Source organism: Rhinoraja longicauda, chromosome 19 (genome assembly GCF_053455715.1).
Source record: "Rhinoraja longicauda isolate Sanriku21f chromosome 19, sRhiLon1.1, whole genome shotgun sequence".
NCBI lineage: Eukaryota > Metazoa > Chordata > Chondrichthyes > Rajiformes > Arhynchobatidae > Rhinoraja > Rhinoraja longicauda.
Window position 1 is genome coordinate 10,610,463 of NC_135971.1, and position 22,407 is coordinate 10,632,869.

At 47.1% G+C, this 22,407-nt stretch overlaps 1 protein-coding gene across 1 annotated transcript; it reads right to left on the minus strand.

Moving 5' to 3' along the window:
* Positions 1 to 976: 976 nt before the first annotated feature.
* Positions 977 to 20,689, minus strand: LOC144602827 (E3 ubiquitin-protein ligase TRIM39-like). The gene is made up of 9 exons (XM_078415947.1): positions 20,557 to 20,689; positions 14,450 to 15,027; positions 14,271 to 14,366; positions 13,688 to 13,750; positions 13,338 to 13,360; positions 13,125 to 13,243; positions 7,675 to 8,199; positions 4,036 to 4,280; positions 977 to 1,228 (listed from the first exon to the last, which is right to left on the minus strand). Exons 1-9 carry the CDS (start codon positions 20,687 to 20,689, stop codon positions 977 to 979), a joined length of 2,034 nt encoding a protein of 677 aa, XP_078272073.1.
* Positions 20,690 to 22,407: the final 1,718 nt, after the last annotated feature.

The following is a 22,407-nucleotide window of genomic DNA, read 5'->3' on the forward strand; positions in this document are numbered from 1 at the left end:
TCACTGTAGGGAGAGATTGGGCAGACTAGGACTTTATTCCTTGGAGCGCAGGAGGATGAGGGGTGATCTTATAGAGGTGTGTGAGATCGTGACGGGAATAATCCCGGTTTTGGACATGGTTATTAACTGAAGGGCCGCAATTCGACAGGAACTGGTGAACTGCTGAGAGCGGCGCGGTCACTCTGGAAACCAGCGGGACAGACCGGCTTCCGTCTTTCTTTCTCTTTTTCTTACTTTCGTTCCTTCCCTAAACTCAAATTAACACATTTACCATGCGGGAGATCGTGCACATACAAGCCGGCCAATGTGGCGACCAGATCGGAGCCAAGGTAATTATTGTATCCGAGACTTCTATTGTTGTAATTTTTTTAAATCCCCGGCGGTTTGCATATTAGGCCACCAAATTACATATTAGGCAACTGAATTTATGGCAGCTCTTCGTCTCCAAGAAGCCCTTCTTGCTTAAGTCCATACTCCGCCACCCCAGTTTAAATTCCATTTTGAATATTTTGGAGGACCAAGAAACAAGAACTCGAGGCATCAACTAGAGGTTGGAGTGCGGTGGCGAGGCATCGATTTAATTATCGAACGAGGAATCCAGTGGCACAATCCAGGGACACAATGTAAATTATTTTTCCGCACCTTAAATACAGTTAATCGCCTCGAATACTTGAAAAAATTAAACTGTCTGAAAAGCGATGAGCGCAACACTCTTATTTTGTTAAAGATCCAACTCGGTCAAAGTGGTTGAAGATCAAATGTCCTTGGAAATGGCCGAGCGATCTACTCAGAGGGCAATTAGTGATGTGCAATAAATGCTGTTAGTGCCGCGCCAGTTACATCCTGAGAAAATGGTCACCTACTTAAATTAATTCCTTAATAAGATGGATAAGTTGTGTTTATTAAGAACAGTATTGTATTAACTCACGAAGCTGATGAAAAACAATGCAAATAATAGCACAATGTATTATTCAAGTTATTCAGCCAGGTAGATCTTGCGGTCTCTCCTTTTCATTTCTCTCGTCATGCCGGACTGTGTTTCAGTCGCCGCCACTGCTCCCACGTCAATGCCGGCCTCCAGCATCGGAATCTGTTCATTCTCGCAGCCCCAGATCCACTTTCCCCGCGGGTAACGGGTTAATATATCGGCCGCATCCGCAGTACCTGTGTTTACTAGCAGATGGGGGACCTGCGCCGCGCAAACATCTTGACAGCTCGGCGTCACCATCTGGTGGTTGAAAGCGGCACTGCGGTGAACTGAACTTACTGACATGCATGAGGTTGCGTGAAATTTATACTGACCTTCTTGGAGTGCTGCATATTTTTAGAACATATTCTGCTATTTTGAAGTTCTACAAGCATGAGATTTGTTTAACGTTGTAGGGACATAGGGATTGGCCAGGTAATAGAACCCTCGGATTGGGTTACGGTCACGGGGTGAGGAAGCGCGGGGTATTTAAATGCTTGGCGCCAAACGTTAGATTAGAGATTAGAGATTAGATTAGTGAGTGAAGTTAGTGTTCGTCCAGAAAGAAGTCTGTTGCGTTTGTTACGGGTTTTATACCAATAAAGTATTTGGATAATACCACTCGTCTGGACTCACTACAACGTAATAATTTATAATGCTTGGTTCATCGTTGTTTAATATCCTGAATTCACGGAGACACACGAGTGTGCAGATACGGCACATGCATGAGATGGAATAGTGGAGAGACCCTCAATGCAGGAGCGAGAAGATAACTTCTGGTAGAATTAAATTGATCAAGAAACATTTGTGGGAGCTAAGAGCGGATCCTCTTTGAGGGTAAAGACCCCCTAAACGTGACAAAATTATACATTATTAGATTGATGCAACAGATATATTTAATCCCCTTTGTTGATTTTGGATAATTCGCACGACCAGTAGTAACATTCACAAGAACCGAATAGAAAGATTGTGTTTGTTCGAATTATGTGCTTGGTGCTTCTAATACTGCAATTGAAATAAACCCAAATCTCTTTGGACAGTATAGCTTGCTTTTAAACTCTGTTTGTGAATGTTCTTGCCTGCAGTTTGACTCCTGCATTTCAGTTGGTGCCTTCTCCATTGACTTCTCCAACTTTTGATAGTTCCTCTGTCCCTCTCTTCCCCTCCCCCTTCCCTGTTTACCTACTGTTTTCCTGTCTCCACCTATATCCTTCCTTTGTCCCGCCCACCTGATATCAGTCTTAAGAAGGATCTCGACCCGAAACGTCACCCATTCCTTCTCTCCTGAGATGCTGCCTGACCTGCTGAGTTACTCCAGCATTTTGTGAATTTTATAAATACCTGCATTTCAGTTGCTATTCGTGGCTGCACTTCCAAGAGATTTACGCCTGTAAAGCACTTTGGGGTCTCCCAAAAGGGATGCGAGGACGCAGTGTAAATGTATGCGGGTTGTTGTTGTACGCACTCGATCTTGGAGGGGATATTCTAGTTCCACGAAAGTTGGGACGCAGACGGGAAGGCTTAGACAGAGAGAGACAGGCAGGTTTAGAATGACATACAGGATTTGATACAATTGTACAAGACATTGGCGAGGCAACGTGTAAAGTCCTGTGTCGATTTAGGGTGCGTCCCTTTGTTAAGAAGGGTGTCATGAAACGGGATTGTGCAATAAAAATGGACAATTATTTTAGCGGTGTGGAGGGGGCTGACACAAAACAAGAGGCTGGGTATTTTTTTCTTGCGCAGAGGGAAGCTGAGGGGTGACATTATATACGTTTATACGATCACGAGTGATACAGATAACCCTAACAGCTGTGGCTTACCTGCAGTCCGTCTGTCTTTTGTGTTTTTTGTTGTTTTTCTGTCTTGATTGTAGTGTTTAGATGTGATGTAGTGTTTTTTTGTGGTTGTGGACTATGTGTGCATGTGTGGGGGGGGGGGGGGGTGCGCGTGTATGTGTGTATGTGACAAATAAACTTGACTTGACTTGAAAATTGTCTCTTCCGAACGGAGACGCGACCTTTTTTTCTGGGTGGTGTCTCCGTTCCCGCTGCGCCCTACCATCGGCCAAACACCTGGAGCTGGCGGCCTCCAGCTGGGACCACCTGGGCTCTGGTTCACAGAGCCCGCGGGCCGGACTGTACTTACCATCTGCGGAGCTGGCTGCCTTCGGAGGCTGCGGTGGCGCTGCGGGAGCGGCTGCGACTCGCCTTCGGAGGCCCCGGAGGCTTCGGCCGAGTGGATATCGGAAGCTCGCAGCCCCTGCCCTGGGCGGGGCCGACATCAGGAGCTCCGGCAGCGGCAGCGTCTTCGCCCGCCTGGATCGCGGGGCTTGGGTCGGCCCGCCGCGGACCTTTCACCGTCCGGCGCGGCCTGGAACGTGGCAACTTCAACAGCCTGACCGCGGGAGAAGACGGCAGGGGAAGAGGAAAGACATTCTGGCCTTCCATCACAGTGAGGAGGTGACTGGAGGAGACTCACTGTGATGGATGTTTCTTTTTGTTTGGTGTTGGTTTGTCATTGTGTGTGTTATTGCTTATTTTATTGCTCTTATTGTTGGACTGTGGGTGACTTGGTTTTTTTTGGATGACAGTAAAGGCTATTCTGATTCTGATTCTGATTCTGATCACTGAAAAATGGTGGGTTTGAAAGGCCCTCGTGCAACACAGAATACATGCAGGCTCGCGATCGTAGGGTCGCTAAAGGAGAGGAGATTTATGGCTGGAAATGATCCTGGACGTGCAACCAAGAATTCACTTAACTCAGGTTAAAACAATATATCGGCTTTCGTGGGCCATTGGACATGTTCCATCATGGTGGGCGAGTGGCGAAATAGAAGGCACTTGATATCCGATACGACCTGGATAATTGGATCCAAGATTGACTTGGTTTAAGGAGGCAGAGGGTTTTGGCATCAGGATAGATTTGTGATTGTTAGTTATGGTATGGCACTGGATATCTGTTCATATACGTACCACCTTGCATTTGTTAAGATTAAATGCCATCTGCACATGGTCTGCCTACTTCCTATCTGACTTAGAGCATGCTGTGGATACAGTTGTACTGACATGGAAACTGATGGTGCTCTTGGTAGCGTGGAAGGTTATCAATACCACAGCATGCTCTAAGTCAGATAGAAAGTAGGCAAACCATGTGCAGATGGGATTTAATCTTAACAAATGCAAGGTGATGCGTATATGAACGTCAAATAGTGACAGGTCAGATATGCCAGAAGTGGCTGGACACTGAGAAATGTTGATAAACAGAATAGCCTCGGGGCTCTGAGTCCATAGTTCCCTGAAAGTTGCAATGGCTGCATAAAGTTCGGAAGGCACACGCGTATGCACATATATGGGGGTGTAAAATATCAGAGTTGGTACATAACGATGCAACTTTACAAAATACTGGCCAGCCTCACTTGGTGCATTGTGTGTAGGTCGACACATTCAAGGAAGGATGGGTTTGTGCTGTAGAGGGAACAGAGGAGATTCATTGGGATGTTGCTTGTGTTGGTGGACTTTCGTTACAGGGAGAGATTCGGCACAAAATCTCAATATACCAGGTGCAAATGTGTAAGAGGATCTTTGAATCTAATTCAAGCAATATCTCAATATGATAGACACTATCACCCTGAGTACCGGCACACCACGGGGCTGTGTTCTGAGCCCCATGCTCTACTCCCTCTTCACACACGACTGTGTTCCTGCATTCGACACCAACACCATTGTCAAGTTTGCAGACGACACAACGGTGATCGGGCTGATCGCCAATGGTGATGAAACAAAATACAGAGCGGAGGTGCAGAACCTGGCGGACTGGTGCTCTGATAACAACCTGTCCCTAAATACCATCAAGACCAAGGAGCTGATCATCAACTTCCGTAGGTCGCACAACGGGGAATACGCCCCGATCTTTATCAACGGGGACAGTGTGGAGAGAGTGTCCAGCTTCATGTTTCTGGGCATTCACATTTCGGAGGACCTAACATGTTCCAATAACACTGCTGCGCTGGTCAAGAAGGCGCAGCAACAACTGTTCTACCTAAGAACACTGAAGAAGTCCGGTCTACCCCAACAGCTGCTGACGACATTCTACCGCTGCACCATAGAGAGCATCCTAACACATGGCATCCCTGTGTGGTATCTTAGCTGCACGGAGGCAGAGAGGAAAGCTCTTCAGCGGGTAGTCCATAGAGCTCAGAGGACCATCGGAACACATCTACCAGCCTTGGAGGGCATCTACAACACACGATGCCTCAGAAAAGCCACCAGCATCCACAAAGACTCTTCACACCCCTGCAATAGTCTGTTCGAACTTCTACCATCGGGCAGACGATACAAGGCCTTCTACACCCGCACATCCAGACTCGGGAACAGCTTCATCCCCAGGGCCATAGCTGCTATGAACCGGTCCTGCTGAGCCGGATGGTCACATCGCACAGTGAACCGGTACAGATCTACTTGCACTTTATTCTGTTTTAAAACTGTTACAATTTGTTTCATTGGGTTGTTTAAATTAATACTGACTAGCTAATTAATTTATTGCATCGTATGGGAGGCGCATTCCCAATCTCGTTGTACCCCTGTACAATGGCAATAAAGATATATTGTATTGTATTGTATTGTATTAATAACAGTGAACCTGCATATTAGTCCTGCATAGCTGTGAGCCTGCTTATTGATTCCAACAGTGGGCAACCCTGAGTCACCAGAAACTTCATTCACTGACAGGTCAGACAGAGTAATGGCATAGATTTCCTTCTCTGAAGATCCCCCGTAAATTTTGATAACAATCCTAGTCAGCACATTGATACCAGATTTCAATCTTTATCAGGTCATAAGGGATAGAAGAAGAATTAGGCCATTCGGCCTATTAAGCCTACTCCGCTATTCAATCGTGGCTGATCTATCTCTCCCTCCTAACCCAATTTTCCTGTCTTCTCCCCATAACATCTGACTCCTGTGCTAATCAAGAATCTATATATATATATATATCTCTGCCTTAAAAATATCCAGTGACTTGAGCTCCACAGCCGTCTGTGGCAAAGAATTCCACAGATTCTCCACCCTCTGACTAAATAAGTTTCTCCTCATCTCCTTCACCAAACAAAAGACATTTAATTCTGAGGCTATGACCTCCTGTCCTAAACTCTCCCACTGGTGGAAACATCCTCTCCATATCCACTCTATCCAAGCCATTTAATGCTCTGTGTGTTTCAACGAGGACCCCCATCATTCTTCTAAACTCCTACGAGAACAGGCGCAGTGCCGACAAAAGCTCACAGGCTAACCTACTCATTCCTGGGATCATTCTTGTAAACCTCCTCTGGACCCTCTCCAGAGCCAGCACATCCTTGCCCAGATGTGGTGTCCAAAATTGCTCACAATATTCCAAATGCGGCGTTACCAGCGCCTTATAGAGTCTCCGCATTACTTGCCTGTTCTTGTATACAAGCCCTCTGGAGTTTGCTTTCTGTACTACCAATTCGACTTGCAGATAACCTGTTGGGACTAATTTTAAGTAGATTGTGTTAAATCCTTTTTAAATAAATTGAACAAGTAACTGGGTGTTTTCAATGGAGAATAGACAATAGGTGCAGGAGTAGGCCATTCGGCCCTTCGAGCCAGCACCACCATTCAATGTGATCATGGCTGATCATTCTCAATCAGTACCCCGTTCCTGCCTTCTCCCCATACCCCCTGACTCTGCTATTCTTTAGAGCTCTATCTAGCTCTCTCTTGAAAGCATCCAGAGAATTGGCCTCCACTGCCTTCTGAGGCAGAGAATTCCACAGATTCACAACTCTGACTGAATTTTTTTTCCTCATCTCCTTTCTAAATGGCCTACTCCTTATTCTTAAACTATGGCCCCTGGTTCAGGACTCCCCCAACATTGGGAACATGTTTCCTGCCTCTAACGTGTCCAACTCCTTAATAGTCTTATATGTTTCGATAAGATCCCCTCTCTAAATTCCAGTGTATATCTCCGTTCTAAATGGCCTACTTCATGCTTACATCTTCGACCACTTCATGTTTACATTTACCATCTATTCTTTAACACATTCCCAGACAGGAGGTAATACGTCTAATCTTACTTTGCCGATGCCCACCAACCTCTTCCGCACCCGGTCAACGAGAGATGCCAATTGTCACATCCAAGTTGCCCCTTTAGATACCTTGCTCGATTCCAATCCAAATTAAGTCAGGAGGGATACGAATGTTTCTTCCACACGGTTAGAATCTGGCGGCGAGGAAGATGGAACATTAACGTGGTGAACGAGAGCAGGGGGAAGCGCTGACACATACATGATGTAGAAGAGAGAGAGAGAGGCGAGGGTGCGGTCTGGCTGCGACTGAAATAAGCAAAGGTCCACCACCTAGCCTACAGACAGGCAGGTGGAGCCTGATTACCGTGGGGATCTCACTTGGAGCCTGGAATTTCTAACGCACCCATTCTTTGAAACAGCAGTTAACGCATTAAAATGAACGGATCGACAGCTCTGATTCCACTTGCTGTTTATTTCTCTATTCCCACATTTACATTCCCCCTGGTTTTATTTCCGCGCTCACTGGGGTTTTTTTACGACCCGGAATTTGGGGATTAAATGGGAGCCGTTCAGCGCCGACCTGTTGTCCATCGGGTTTCTGCCCCACAGCCTCAGCGCCCCGCTCCTGACGCCGGTACCCGGACCCGACCCTTTTCCATACCTGGAGCGGAACCGGAGCAGATTCTCAGCCACTGGGCTTCATCCCGAGTCCCGATGAAAGGATAAAGTTTCTCCGTGAATTTATTCCCAGTGAAGGTGTGGAGATGGGACTTGGTGTCCCCGTCGTAAAATGAAACTGTCCCGGACTCGTAACTGAGATAAACTCCCACCCTTCCGGGAATGGGACGGGCGGGGAGACGGGATGGAGGGGAGGTGAGTGCATCAAACTTCTCATCCCACCGCCTGATGCTCCAGACTCCAGTCTCCGGGGACAGTGTGACCCGGCTCTTCCTCTCCACAGACTCTGCGGCGACTCCCAGATTCCAGAACCGATTCCCCACCATCTCCGCCTCCCAGTAATGTCTCCCCGATGTGAATCCCTCAGCTCCCAGCACACAGGCCCGGCGTTTAAACCTCTTCCCGGTGACAGGGAGATCCCTCCAGGTCTCAGTCCATTTCACCCCCTTCCGATCCTCAGACACCTCGAGCCACGGATGCGCTGTTTCCACATCCAGGGTGACGGAGACTGGGGGGAGAAGCAGAGAATCAGAGAGTCCCCCGGGGTCGGGGGGAGACTCGGGCAGCGCGACCCCGGGACCGGGGAAGAGGCCGCTCGGCCTCAGGCACTGGATAGAAACAAAACGCTGGAGTAACTCAGCGGGCCAGGCAGCATCTGTGGAGAAAATAAACAGGTAACATTTCGGGGATCTCACTTGGAACCTGGAATTTCTAACGCACCCATTCTTTGAAACAGCAGTTAACGCATAAAAATGAACGGATCGACAGCTCTGATCCCACTTGCTGTTTATTTCACTCTTCCCACATTTACATTCCCCCTGGTTTTATTTCCGCGCTCACTGGGGTTTTTTTACGACGCGGAATTTGGGGATTAAATGGGAGCCGTTCAGCGCCGACCTGTTGTCCATCGGGTTTCTGCCCCACAGCCCCAGAGCCCCGCTCCTGACGCCGGTCCCGGGACCCGACCCTTTTCCATACCTGGGGCGGAACCGGAGCAGATTCTCAGCCACTGGGCTTCATCCCGAGTCCCGATGAAAGGATAAAGTTTCTCCGTGAATTTATTCCCAGTGAAGGTGTGGAGATGGGACTTGGTGTCCGCGTCGTAAAATGAAACTGTCCCGGACTCGTAACTGAGATAAACTCCCACCCTCCCGGGAATGGGACGGGCGAGGAGACGGGATGGAGGGGAGGTGAGTGCAGCAAACTCGTCATCCCACCGCCTGATGCTCCAGACTCCAGTCTCCGCGGACAGTGTGACCCGTTTCTTCCTCTCCACAGACTCTGCGGCGACTCCCAGATTCCAGAACCGATTCCCCACCATCTCCGCCTCCCAGTAATGTCTCCCCGATGTGAATCCCTCAGCTCCCAGCACACAGGCCCGGCGTTTAAACCTCTTCCCGGTGACAGGGAGATCCCTCCAGGTCTCAGTCCATTTCACCCTCTTCCGATCCTCAGACACCTCGAGCCACGGATGCGCTGTTTCCACATCCAGGGTGACGGAGACTGGGGGGAGAAGCAGAGAATCAGAGAGTCCCCCGGGGTCGGGGGGAGACTCGGGCAGCGCGACCCCGGGACCGGGGAAGAGGCCGCTCGGCCTCAGGCACTGGATAGAAACAAAACGCTGGAGTAACTCAGCGGGCCAGGCACCATCTCTGGAGAAAATAAACAGGTAACATTTCGGGTCGAGGCCATTCTTCAGATTGAGAGTCAGGGGAGAGGGGAACGGGAGATATAGACGGCGATATAGAGAGGTATAGAACAAACGAATGAAAGATATGCAAGAAAGTAACGATAATAAAGGAAACAGACCCTTGTTAGTTGTGGGCTAGGTGAAAACGAGTTACAGTCAATGAGACTCAACAATACGACTTTGGCACTAACACAACGAGTGGGGAAAAACGGAGAATCAGGGAATGCAGGGTTCCTTGAAGTTAGATACATTTATATTCATACCACTGTGTTGTAAGCTGCCCAAAGGAAATATGAGGTGCTGATCCGCCAATTTGCGTTCAGCCCCACTCTGACAATGGAGACCCAGGATAGTAAGTGGGAATGGGAAAGGGAGTTAAAGCATTCAGCAACTGGAAGACCAGTTAGGCTCAAGCCGGCTGAACAAAGGTGTTCAGCGAAACGGCTGCCCGGTCTACGTTTAGTGTCACCGATGTGTAAGAGTCCACACCTTGAACAAAGGATACAGTAGACGAAGTTGGAGGAGCTGCAAGTGGACCTATGCCTAACCTGCAAGAACTGAGTCGAGGGAGGAAGTATAGAGACAGGTGACATTCCAGATTGATTCCTGGGATGGCAGGACTTTCATATGAAGAAAGATTGGATAGACTCGGCTTGTACTCGCTGGAATTTAGAAGATTGAGGGGGGGTCTTATAGAAACTTACAAAATTCTTAAGGGGTTGGACAGGCTAGATGCAGGAAGATTGTTCCCGATGTTGGGGAAGTCCAGAACAAGGGGTCACAGTTTACGTATAAGGGGAAAGTCTTTTAGGACCGAAATGAGAACGTTTTTTTCACACAGAAAGTGGTGAATCTGTGGAATTCTCTGCCACAGAAGGTAGTTGAGGCCAGTTCATTGGCTATATTTAAGAGGGAGTTAGATGTGGCCCTTGTGGCTAAAGGGATCAGGGGGTATGGAGAGAAGGCAAGTACAGGATATTAAGTTGGATGATCAGCCATGATCATATTGAATGGCGGTGCAGGCTCGAAGGGCCGAATGGCCTACTCCTGCACCTATTTTCAATGTTTCTATGTTTCTGTTCCTCGTATGTTGCAAAACATACTTGGCCAATAAAGTATGATTGTGATTGTGATTGTGACTGTGTTGCATCTTCTGCTGATGCGGGGGAAGGTACCTGGGGAGGGGGTAGTCTGGGTGGGAAGGGACGAGTTCACCAGGAAGTTGCGGAGGGAATGTTCTCTGCGGAAAGCGGAAAGGGGTGGAGATGGGTAGAAGTGAACAATGAACAAGGATCCCGTGGCAGGTCGCGAAAATGTCGGAGAATCAGTGGTGGGGAAGATGCTGGAGTCAATTATATAAGACGAAATTGCGGAGCATTTGGATAGCGGTAATAGGATCGTTTCCAGTCAGCTTGGATTTACAAAGGGGAGATCATGGTTGACTAATCTTCTGGAATTTTTTGAGGATGTAACAAGGAAAATGGACAGGGGTGAGCCGGTGGATGTAGTGTACCTTGACTTTCAGAAAGCCTTCGACAAGGTCCCACATAGGATATTAGTGGGCAAAATTAGAGCACATCGGGGTAGGGTAGGGTACTGACACGGATAGAAAATTGGCTGGCAGACAGAAAGCAAAGAGCGGGGACAAAAGCCTAGCCTGAGGTCAATGCTAGTTTCCCTAGTGAATCTAATTCAAACAATGCCTCAATATGATAGACAGTTAATAACAGTGAAGGTATTTATTCACAAAATGCTGGAGTAACTCAGCAAGACAGGCAGCATCTCAGGAGAGAAGGAATGGGTGACGTTTCGGGTCGAGAACCTTCTTCAGACTGGTCAGGGTTAAGGGAAACGAGAGCTATAGACGATGATGTAGACAGATAAAGAACAATGAATGAATGATATGCAAAAAAGTAACGAAAACCAAGGAAAGGTCAGACAGATCTATGGCATAGATTTCCCTCTCTGAAGATCGCCCATATATTTTGATAATAATCCTGATCAGTATATTAATACCAGATTTCAATCCTTATGAGTTAGGTTAAATCAAATTTAACTCAACTGGACAAGTAGCTAGGTGTTTTCCTCTGAGACGAAATACTGGGCTAAGGTCTATGCTAGTTTGTCTGACTAGTCTCATTCATACCATGCTTCAATGTGGTGGGTAGTTAATAACAATGAAGTTTGTATCTCCAGCAGGGGACAGACCTGAGTTAACCAAATCAGTCGTCACTGACAGGACAAGGAGGATCAGTGGCACATATTTCTTGTCATATGCCAGAAGTGGCTGGACATTGAGAAATGTTGATAAACAGAATGGCCCCGGGCTCTGAGTCCATAGTTCCCTGAAAGTTGCACTGACTGCATAAAGTTCGGAAGGCACATGACATGCTTACGCACATAGATGGGGGTGTAAAATATAGGAGTTGGTACACAATGATGCAACTTTACAAAATACTGGTCAGCCTCACTTGGTGTATTGTGTGCAGGTCGACACGCTCAAGGAAGGATGGGTTTGTGCTGGAGGGTGAACTGAGGAGATTCGTTGGGATGTTGCTTGTGTTGGTAAACTTTCGTTATGGGGAGAAATTCGGCGCAAAATCCTCAATTTTTCAGGTGCATGTATGTAAGAGGATCTTTGCATGGACAGGTAGCTGAGCGTTTTCCACCGAGACAAAAGCCTAGCATCAGGTCAATGCCAGTTTCCCTGGCGAATCTAATTCAAACAATGCCTCAATATGATAAACAGTTAATAACAGTGAACCTCGCGATTCTAACATGGGACAACCCTGAGTCCAGTCACTGACAGGCCAGGCAGAGTAGACACAAAAAGCTGGAGTAACTTAGCGGGATAGGCTGTATCACTGGAGAGGAGTGGGTGACGTTTCGGGTCGAGAACCTTCTTCAGACTGATTAGGGATAAGGGAAACGAGAGCTATCGACGATGATGTAGACAGATAAAGAGCAATGAATGAAAGATATGCAAAAAAGTAACAAAGATCAAGGAAACGTCAGACAGATTTATGGCACAGATTTCCCTCCCTTAAGATCGCCCATATATTTTGATAATAATCCTGATCAGTACATTAATACCAGATTTCAATCCTTATGAGTTAGGTTAAATCAAATTTAACTCAACTGGACAAGTAGCTAGGTGTTTTCCTCCGAGACGAAATACTGGGCTAAGGTCTATGCTAGTTTGTCTGACTAGTCTCATTCATACCATGCTTTAATGTGGTGGATAGTCAATAACAATGAAGTTTGTAACTCCAGCAGGGGACAGGCCTGAGTTAACCAAAGTCAGTCGTCACTGACAGGACAAGGAGGATCAGTGGCATATATTTCTTTCTCTGATGCAACCCTGTGGGTTTTATGACAATCTTGGTCATCAAATTCCTACCAATTTTCAATACCTCTGATTTAATTAAGTCAAGTTGTCTTTGCTGGCTAACTGGTAGAATTCAAACTCGTATCGTGGCGTGATTTTGCGATGCGGATGGGATTAAGATATATTATATCATCTAGCAATCTGTGCCTTGGTTGTTTTGCGTTCCTGTGTTGGATGTGTTCAGGGTTCTGACATCTCCAGCTGACCACTTGACTGTCAAGCTTCCCATCAGGTGAGATTGGTGCTGGTATAAAACTTTAGTTCCCCTTCATTTCATCATTGCGGTCGATCTTTGCATCTTTTTACAATTTCAATATGTCATCCACATAAGAAGAACGTAATCCACACGTTTTACCTTGGTTAATCGCAACAAAGGGTTCTCTCAACATTGCATTCAGCCAGAAGGGGAGATTCAAATTTTCAGCCGGCACGGCACCCTCCCTCAGTGACAATGTCTGGGCATCATCACTAACCCTGCAATTATTTAACAACCGATAAAACCTGCTCGTCGACATGTTAATGTGACTTTACAGATCCGTGTAGAGTTTAACTGAAGATCATGTCCTACCTCCTCCTGCGACCAGCCTCCTCCTGAAATAAATAAAGCAGAGGTTGACTGAGGGGGCAGCAATTTCACCCAAGTTATTTCACAGAGTTGAAAATTCCCATTTTCTCCCTCCCTCCACTGTTAGCACGCAGAGAACGCCACAGCGATGGAACCAATGCAGGAGGAACCACAGCGATGGAACCGATGTAGGAGGTATGATACATGTCTGAAAATTATGCTATAACTCAGAGGTGCAAGAAAGTCGTAACGTGTAGTGAATTTTCTGCTGAATAATGTCAGAAGCTCATAAGTGAGAGGAGCAGAATTAAGCCATTCGGCCCATCAAGTCTACCCCTTCATTATTTCATCACGAGAAACTGGTGCAGTTCAGCAAACTGCGACGTGATGTGAGACTCAAGGCCTTGTGACTGTTCCTGTACAATGAAAGGTAAGGGTTGTCGGAATCTTTTTCCATGAAATATATCCGCCCTCACGTTCACACTAACTCCAACCGATTGCCAGATCCCGCATTCAGTGGGTTAATTACAGCAGACAATTAAATCGACGTAGACACAAAATGCTGGAGTAACTCAGCGGGACAGGCAGCATCTCTGGAGAGATGGAATGGGTGATGTTTCCTATCGAGACCCTTCTTCAGACTGATCCGTTTCGGGTCGAGACCCTTCTTCAGACTGAGTTACTCTAGCATTTTGTGTCTACCTTCGATTTAAACCAGCATCTGCATTTCTTCCCCACACAAATTAAATCGACGTATTATGTAGATGAGGGCGGTGCCCATCCTGGTCACAACGATGGCAGTTTCGCGCAGAGAGGACTCAGGGTCGAACCATGGTAATTAAAGCTGCAAAAACTGGGAAACTAACTGTTGCAGTGCATTGCCCAAAGTACAAAACTACACAACAAGATCAGAAATGCCACCCAACAAGGTCTCACCCGGACTTGGGAAATCTTCTGCCTCTGTTTCTCTTCCATTTCCTGGACGGCTGATTTATTTTTTGTCAGAGACTGTATGGATGATTTAACCCGATTCTGGGAATCAGATGGAAAGGGGGTTACACAGTGAACTTTCAACTGTACATTCAAGCAAGTGATCGCAGTCGGTTTGCTTTTACCTTATAGATTTTAACCGCTTCTTTAATCGGCATCAAGCTGTGAGACTCGTGTTCGCGCTCGTCTCGACAATCCAGGCAGGCCTGTTTCTCGTCCGTTTCACAAAACAGCTTCAGTTCTTCCCGATGTTGCCCGCAGTGAAGTTTACTTTCCTTCTCTTCCGAATTCAGGCTCAGTGTTCGAGCTTTCTCAGTGATACTCGCCAAGGCCCGATTATTCCGAACCGTGCGGTCTGCAAACTCCTCTCTGCATTCCGGGCAGGAGTTTCTCCCCTCCCTGTCCCAACTCTGTGTGGTACAGGATCGGCAGAAGCTGTGCCCGCACTCCAGTATCACCAGATCGGCGACGAAATCCTGGCAAATGGGACAAAGTGCCTCCGCCACGAACTGACATTGAGAAGCCATTTTATCTCCCTGCACTGATTCGAAATCCTGTCCTTCTGTTGCTGAACCCCTGCAATACTGCGAGTGTCCATTGCGCACGCCTAACGGGAAATTCCGCTGCAAGTGTTCAGCGTGAAGGTGCAGAGAATGCGCTGAAGACTGTCCGGAGCGGGGCGGAGACCTAAAAGGAGACTGACCTGGGTGTAAAACGATGGTTAAAAAGGAGGATGAGAGGAGATCTTATCGAAACGTATAAGATTATTAAGCGGTTGGACACGTTAGAGGCAGGAAACATGTTCCCAATGTTGGGGGAGTCCAGAACAAGTGCCCACAGTTTAAGAATAAGGGGTAGGCCATTTAGAACTGAGATGAGGAAAAACGTTTTCAGTCAGAGAGTTGTGAATCTGTGGAATTCTCTTCCTCAGAAGGCAGTGGAGGCCAATTCTCTGAATGCATTCAAGAGAGAGCTAGATAGAGCTCTTAAGGATAGGGGAGTCAGGGGGTATGGGGAGAAGGCAGGAACGGGGTACTGATTGAGAATAATCAGTCATGATCACATTTGAATGGCTGTGCTGGCTCGAAGGGCCGAATGGCCTCCTCCTGCACCTATTGTCTATTGTCTAAAATAGATTTAGAATTAATTCAAGTCGAATTAATTGTTAATTGCACAAGGACTGTAAGGAATAGCTGCGATTTAAAAAAAAACCTTGCCATCAACAGCATCACGCAGACCTTTGGAAATTCTGTGATTAAAGTTGTATATCTGGAATAAAAAGGGAGAATGACTTACCTGGGTGTCGTGCATCTTATTTAATTGGCAAATTTGCTGCACTGCCCCCCAAGACAAGCGCCGCTGTGGCTCGCAGAGTGCTCCAGTGGTTGCACCTACCACAAAATTTGGTCTCCAAATTTGAGGAAGGATATTCTTGCTATTGAGGGCGCGCAGCGTAGGTTTACTAGGTTAATTCCCGGAATGGCGGGACTGTCATATGTTGAAAGACTGGAGCGACTAGGCTTGTATACACTGGAATTTAGAAGGATGAGAGGGGATCTTATCGAAACGTATAAGATTATTAAGGGGTTGGACACGTTAGAGGCAGGAAACATGTTCCCAATGTTGGGGGGAGTCCAGAACAAGGGGCCACAGTTTAAGAATAACGGGTAGGACATTTAGAACGGAGATGAGGAAAAACTTTTTCAGTCAGAGAGTTGTGAATCTCTGGAATTCTCTGCCTCAGAAGGCAGTGGAGGCCACTTCTCTGAATGCATTCACGAGAGAGCAAGATGGAGCTCTTAAGGATAGCGGAGTCAGGGGGTATGGGGAGAAGGCTAGAACGGGGTACTGATTGAGAATGATCAGCCATGATCACATTGAATGGCGGTGCTAGCTCGAAGGGCCGAATGGCCTACTCCTGCACCTATTGTCTATGGTCTATTGCCAGCTCCAGCGACATGGGTTCGATCCTGACCTCCGGTTTCGGCCTGTGTGGAGGTTGTTCATTCTCCCACGATCACGCGATTTCCACCCCGGGTGCCTGGGTTTCCTGCTACTTCCTCCAGACGCGCGTTTTTTGGAGTTTTTGGTTAATTGGCTGCTTGAAGTGACCCCAGCGATAGAGTGGGGGGAACGATACAATGTGCAGAATATAGTTCCCAGCATTGCAGCGTAACGGTTTCAAAGGCAACGTCCAATATACCCCAATTAGATAGACGGGAATTGGACTGCATCCTTACTTATGGAAGGACTGTTCATCAGGGAGGAAGAAGCTGTTACAGAGTCTGGGGGGTGCGCGCTTTCAAGCTTCTGAATTTTAGACAATAGACAATAGACAATAGGGGCAGGAGGAGGCCATTCGGCACTTCGAGCCAGCACCACCAATCAAGGGCGGCACGGTAGCGCAGCGGTAGAGTTGCTGCTTTACAGCGAATGCAGCGCCGGAGACTCAGGTTCGATCCTGACTACGGGTGCTGCACTGTAAGGAGTTTGTACGTTCTCCCCGTGACCTGCGTGGGTTTTCTCCGAGATCTTCGGTTTCCTCCCACACTCCAAAGACGTACAGGTATGTAGGTTAATTGGCTGGGTAAATGTAAAAAAATTGTCCCTAGTGGGTGTAGGATAGTGTTAATGTACGGGGATCACTGGGCGGCACGGACTTGGAGGGCCGAAAAGGCCTGTTTCCGGCTGTATATATATGATGATGATGATGATGAATGTGATAATGGCTGATCATCCTCAATCAGTACCCCGTTCCTGCCTTCTCCCCATACCCCCTGACTCCGCTATCCTTAAGAGCTATATCTAGCTCTCTCTTGAATGCATTCAGAGACTTGGCCTCCACCGCCTTCCGAGGCAGTCAATTCCACAGATTCACAACTCTCTGACTGAAAGGGTTTTTCCTCGTCTCCGTTCTAAATGGCCTACCCCTTATTCTTAAACTGCCCGCCCCGAGCAGGTGGACTACGGAATGACCGGCTCGGGTAAGTCTTTGACTATGTTGGTTGCTTTGCCGAGTTGGCGTGAAGCCCAGGTGAAGTCAATGGTGGGATTTTGGTCTGTGTGATGGACTTGGGTTACGCCCACAACTTCCTGCAATTTTGTGTGGTCCTGGGCACTAATGTTCCCAAACCAAGCTGGGATGCCACTCGACATTACGCGTTCCACTGCGCGTCTGCAACTGGCCCAATCAACCACCTCAGCTGAACTGGAGTGGAAGCGAGTCACACCCGAGTCCCTAGGGTCTGCCGGAGAAGTCCCCAGTGTTTCGCCCGGCCTTTAACCCATCTCCCCGACCGTGTCCGCATGTGGCAAATGGAGAAGCATGTGTCATTTTCTAGTCACCAAATATAAGGAATAGATATGGATCTTCTGGAGGATGCAGATATTTACTGGGATGGTTTCGGGGACGAAGCGTTTGGTGTCCATTGTAAGACTGGAGCAACGCATCTTGCTTAAAATACTGGGATAAATGGCAGAGCATCCCATAACATCCTTTATCAAACGATACGCTGTGCCTCCGATTATAGATTGACCTAAAGACTGGCGCGCCAGAGGCCACTGCATTAATGTGGCCTAAAATGAGGCCGGAGGGAGGTCTCCATCCACCCTGAGCCCTGTCTGTGAACCGAGATGCGGGCGGCGGGTTCCAGGGGGCAACGCATCGTGTTTACAGCCGACAGCCCAGTGGTAACAATATATTGATTTTTCTAACTTCAGGTAGCCCCGGCATTCCCTCTTTCTCAATCCCTTCTTTACCCAAGTCGCACCAGCTTCTCGTTTTCACCCAACAAACAGTCAACAATGGCCTGTTTCCTTTATCATCGTTACTTTTGTGCATATCTTTCATTCATTGACATTTATCTCTCTAGTGTAAGAAAATAACTGCAGATGCTGGTACAAATCGAAGGTATTTATTCACAAAATGCTGGTGTAACTCCATGTGAATAAATACCTTCGATTTGTACCAGCATCTGCAGTTATTTTCATTGTTGACTGTTTGTTAGGACATCGTTTTATAGTGAGAGTGGAAGGATTTCAGGGAAACTAGTCGGCAGTATTTTCAACAGAGTGTTATCGGTATGTGGAAGAAATTGCCAGAGTAGGTAGTTTAAATAAATACGATAACAACATGCAAGACATTTGGCCAGACATGGGTTTGGAGCAAACTGGGCCAAATTCAGGCTGGTGGATCTGGCAGAGATGGTGCACCTTGGTCGGCATGGATAAATAGGACACAAATTCACAATTTCATAAGTGATAGGAGCAGAATTAGGCCATTCGGGCCATCGTCTTCGCCATTCGCCATCCTTTCCCCTGATCCCCATTCTCCTGCCTTCTCCACGTAAACTCATCAAGAATCTATTTATCTCTGACTTAAAAGATATCCATTAACCTGGCCTCCACAGCCTTCGGTGGCAATGAACTCCACAGATTCAACCACCCTGGTCTCTGGCGTGTTCTGGTGACCTACTTCGAACTTGACCTCGGGTGTTTTACTTGTGTTGCGTGTTGACCCTGTGGAGCCCTTCCACCTCCCAAAAACACGCTGGTTGGATAGTGAATTGTGAACTATAAATTATCACTGTGAATGTGAGTGGAGGGCAAACGAGTGGGAATTAATGGGCCCTGCCCCTTTCCGTCCTGTCTTAGAGGAAGAGAAGATTCTAAATACCCTGGAGAAAAATCTTCAAGAGATTCAAGAAAAAACTAAATTCCATTGAGTTGCTTCAGCGTTTTGTGTCTACCTTCGATTTAAACCAGCATCTGCAGTTCTTTCCTACACACTTATTCTCTCTCTCGTTGTTGGCATCAGAGGGAGCCATTCTCCCCCGAGTTATTATTTTGCAATTAATATGCTTGTCGTATCTCTGGGGATTCTCTTGTTTGTCGTGACTCGTGACTGTTTTGTTCCACTGATTTTCCTTTTAATTTGCTCCTGCAGGTTTTTATACTCCTAAACAAATAGCTTGATGATAGCAGCCTTTGCCCGACCAGTGCTTCGCTCCCTTTGTGGTTCCCTCATCCTTCCAGCCTTGCCCTTCACTCTCACAGGAATATTCAATTCTGGGCTATTTGCAACTTATGTTCATGAGCAGAGGAAAGGGGCAAAATATGCGGCACGTTATCAGGAAATCATTGTGACATAGGAATAGCATATGACATTTTCAGCGAGCATGCAAGTATATTTTCAATGTCGGAAAGTGTAAAATTATGCACTTCAGTAAATATAAACCAAACACGAGATCATTATTGAAATGGAAAGAGACCGTCTGATGAATGGAAGGCGGGCTTGTCTATGCGTTCTTGTGCTCGAATCACAAAAGATGAGCAAAAGAGAAAATGGCGCTTTGACCATTTTTGTTAAAGGGCTGGAATGTAGATATTAGAGAAGAAAAGACCATAACATACCAGAATGACCTCAGGAAGGGTAGAGCTCATAATGGCCCATTGTTGGCTGGGAAAGGAGTGCTAACGAGAAGGATATAAGGATGCAAACAGTGGAACTGGTAGGGCGACTAGTGGAGGGGAGGGGAGAGAGGGACAGGAGGGAATGTGGGATACTCCAGCATTGTGCTAACTAAGAACGTATGTGATAGCCTTGAAGGCAGCACGCACGTTCCCAATTCCTGGGATCAAGGTATTGTCTTGTCAGGCGAAGGTAAAAACGTAAATAGTCACTAAAATGCTGGAGTAACTCGGCGGGCTAAGCAGCATCTCTGGATAGAAGGGATGGGTGATGTTTCGGGTCGAGGCCCTTCTTGTATTTGTATTCTTTGGAGTTTAGATGAATGAAGAGTGGTCCAAAACCAGACCCTTAAGTCCACGACCGGACAGAGGTCAACGAATTTCTGGAAATCTCCAACTCAGAGACTTTGGGAGGTTTCACATGTTGGAGGTACTTAAACTAGTGCGAGACATTTTTTTCCCAAAAATTCAGGGAAACCGAAGACTTAGGGAATATGGCAAAGAGGAAGAGTTCAGACCAGAGCTGGATCAGCCACGACCACATTGTGGGCATTAACATTGAAATGTTACACACAGCAGAATTATCATCTGTATCCAGTTCATATCAGCAGTGGGTGCTCACCGTGGGGGTATTTGCTCTGTTTGTTTTGTCTATATGCGCTCAACGTCGAATGACATCCCATTCTAATCATTGACAGGCCATTCGGCCCATCACCTTCTGTCAATTCTTCTGTTCCACTAAACATCCCTCTCATCTAATTGCCACAATGCCCCGAATTCCAAGTGTGTTTATCCCGCTTTCTCTGAAAGTATTCCCAGATATTTGTCACGGTGCCTGCTGCTTCCACTTCTGACCGCTTGAGGGCGGTGTAGTCGGTGTCTTCTTTTGTGTTCATCTCTATGCTAAAACTCTCGTTTGTTTGTTTGTTTGTTCCTGAACTACAGCCAAAACAGTACACGATAGCGCGACAATTTTAGGCCCACCTTACACACCGCCGTCCATTTTGGTGTTAATGGAAGCAGTTTTGGTCTCCAAATTTGAGGAAGGATATTTTTGCTATTGAGGACGTGCAGCGTAGGTTTACTAGGTTAATTCCCAGAATGGCGGGACTGTCATATGCTGAAAGACTGGAGCGACTAGGCTTGTATACACTGGAATTTAGAAGGATGAGAGGAGATCTTATCGAAACGTATAAGATTATTAAGGGGTTGGACACGTTAGAGGCAGGAAACATGTTCCCAATGTTGGGGGAGTCCAGAACAAGGGGCCACAGTTTAAGAATAAGGGGTAGGCCATTTAGAACTGAGATGAGAAAAAACTTTTTCGGTCAGAGAGTTGTGAATCTGTGGAATTCTCTGCCTCAGAAGGCAGTGGAGGCCAATTCTCTGAATGCATTCAAGAGAGAGCTAGATAGAGCTCTTAAGGATAGTGGAGTCAGGGGGTATGGGGAGAAGGCAGGAACGGGGTACTGATTGAGAATTATCAGCCATGATCACATTGAATGGCGGTGCTGGCTCGAAGTGCCGAATGGCCTCCTCCTGCACCTATTGTCTATTGTTTATTGAAATCGGTGTTATATTTTTAGTTATTCACATTTTAAAGTTTAAATCTATCTCCTAGGGAGGGAGGGAGGGAGGGAGGAAGGTGTGTGGAGGCAGGGGGGATAAGGGGGGTTGAGAGGGATGGAGTGGGGGGAGGGGGGGAGGGAAAGGAGAGGAAGGAGGCGGGGGAGGGACGGAGGGGAGTAGTGAAGGGGGAGGGAGGGGAGGGTGCTGCACCAATACAGGAGACGTTTGTCCCCCACTTGGTCTAGTTATGTTTATTTCCATCTGTGTATCACTGTAATTTGTGCTACCAATTGAGTTCCCCGTTTAATTTCTGATGTTTGTCTCTATCGTTGTGCAGTCTAGGAGTTTCTCGTGCACTGACTTGTGCTCTTGTTCGCTTCACTCGTGTTTTCGACCTTTTTTTTCTAAACGCTCGACCTCGATTCCTCCGCCTTTGCATTTGCGGATTTCGAATCTGCGGCCTGTTTTCTCGACCAGGATTTTAATAAAAGCTCTTTGAGTTTTGACCCACTCCTGAGTCTTGTGTCCTCTGTCCACTTGTGTCTGCCCTGCTCTCGATATTGTTACAATCATGGTTTAGCCTGACATTATATTTACTGGATTTACTCTGGGATCTATGTTAAATTTCATCTTCGAGATTTGGACTTCCCATAACTACTATTTCTACACCCCCACCTAATCTCGCATTCCGGCATCATCCCATCCTCCCTGACATATTCTCCAGACCTGCTCAGTCTTTCCTGTAAGATGCTTCCTCTCAGTTGGGGCATGATTTTCGTGAACATTGCTGGTGCTTTCAAACCTGGTTCTCTGTCCCCAGAACCATATGCACATTCTGTCTGTGTGGCGCCAGAGGCTTGTAGTACTTTGCATGGCATTCCTGCTGTTGTGATTTTAAAAAGAATGTCCAGTCAATTCAATAGACAATAGACAATAGGTGCAGGAGGAGGCCATTCGGCCCTTCGAGCCAGCACCGCCATTCAATGTGATCATGGCTGATCATTCCCAATCAGTACCCCGTTCCTGCCTTCTCCCCATACCCCCT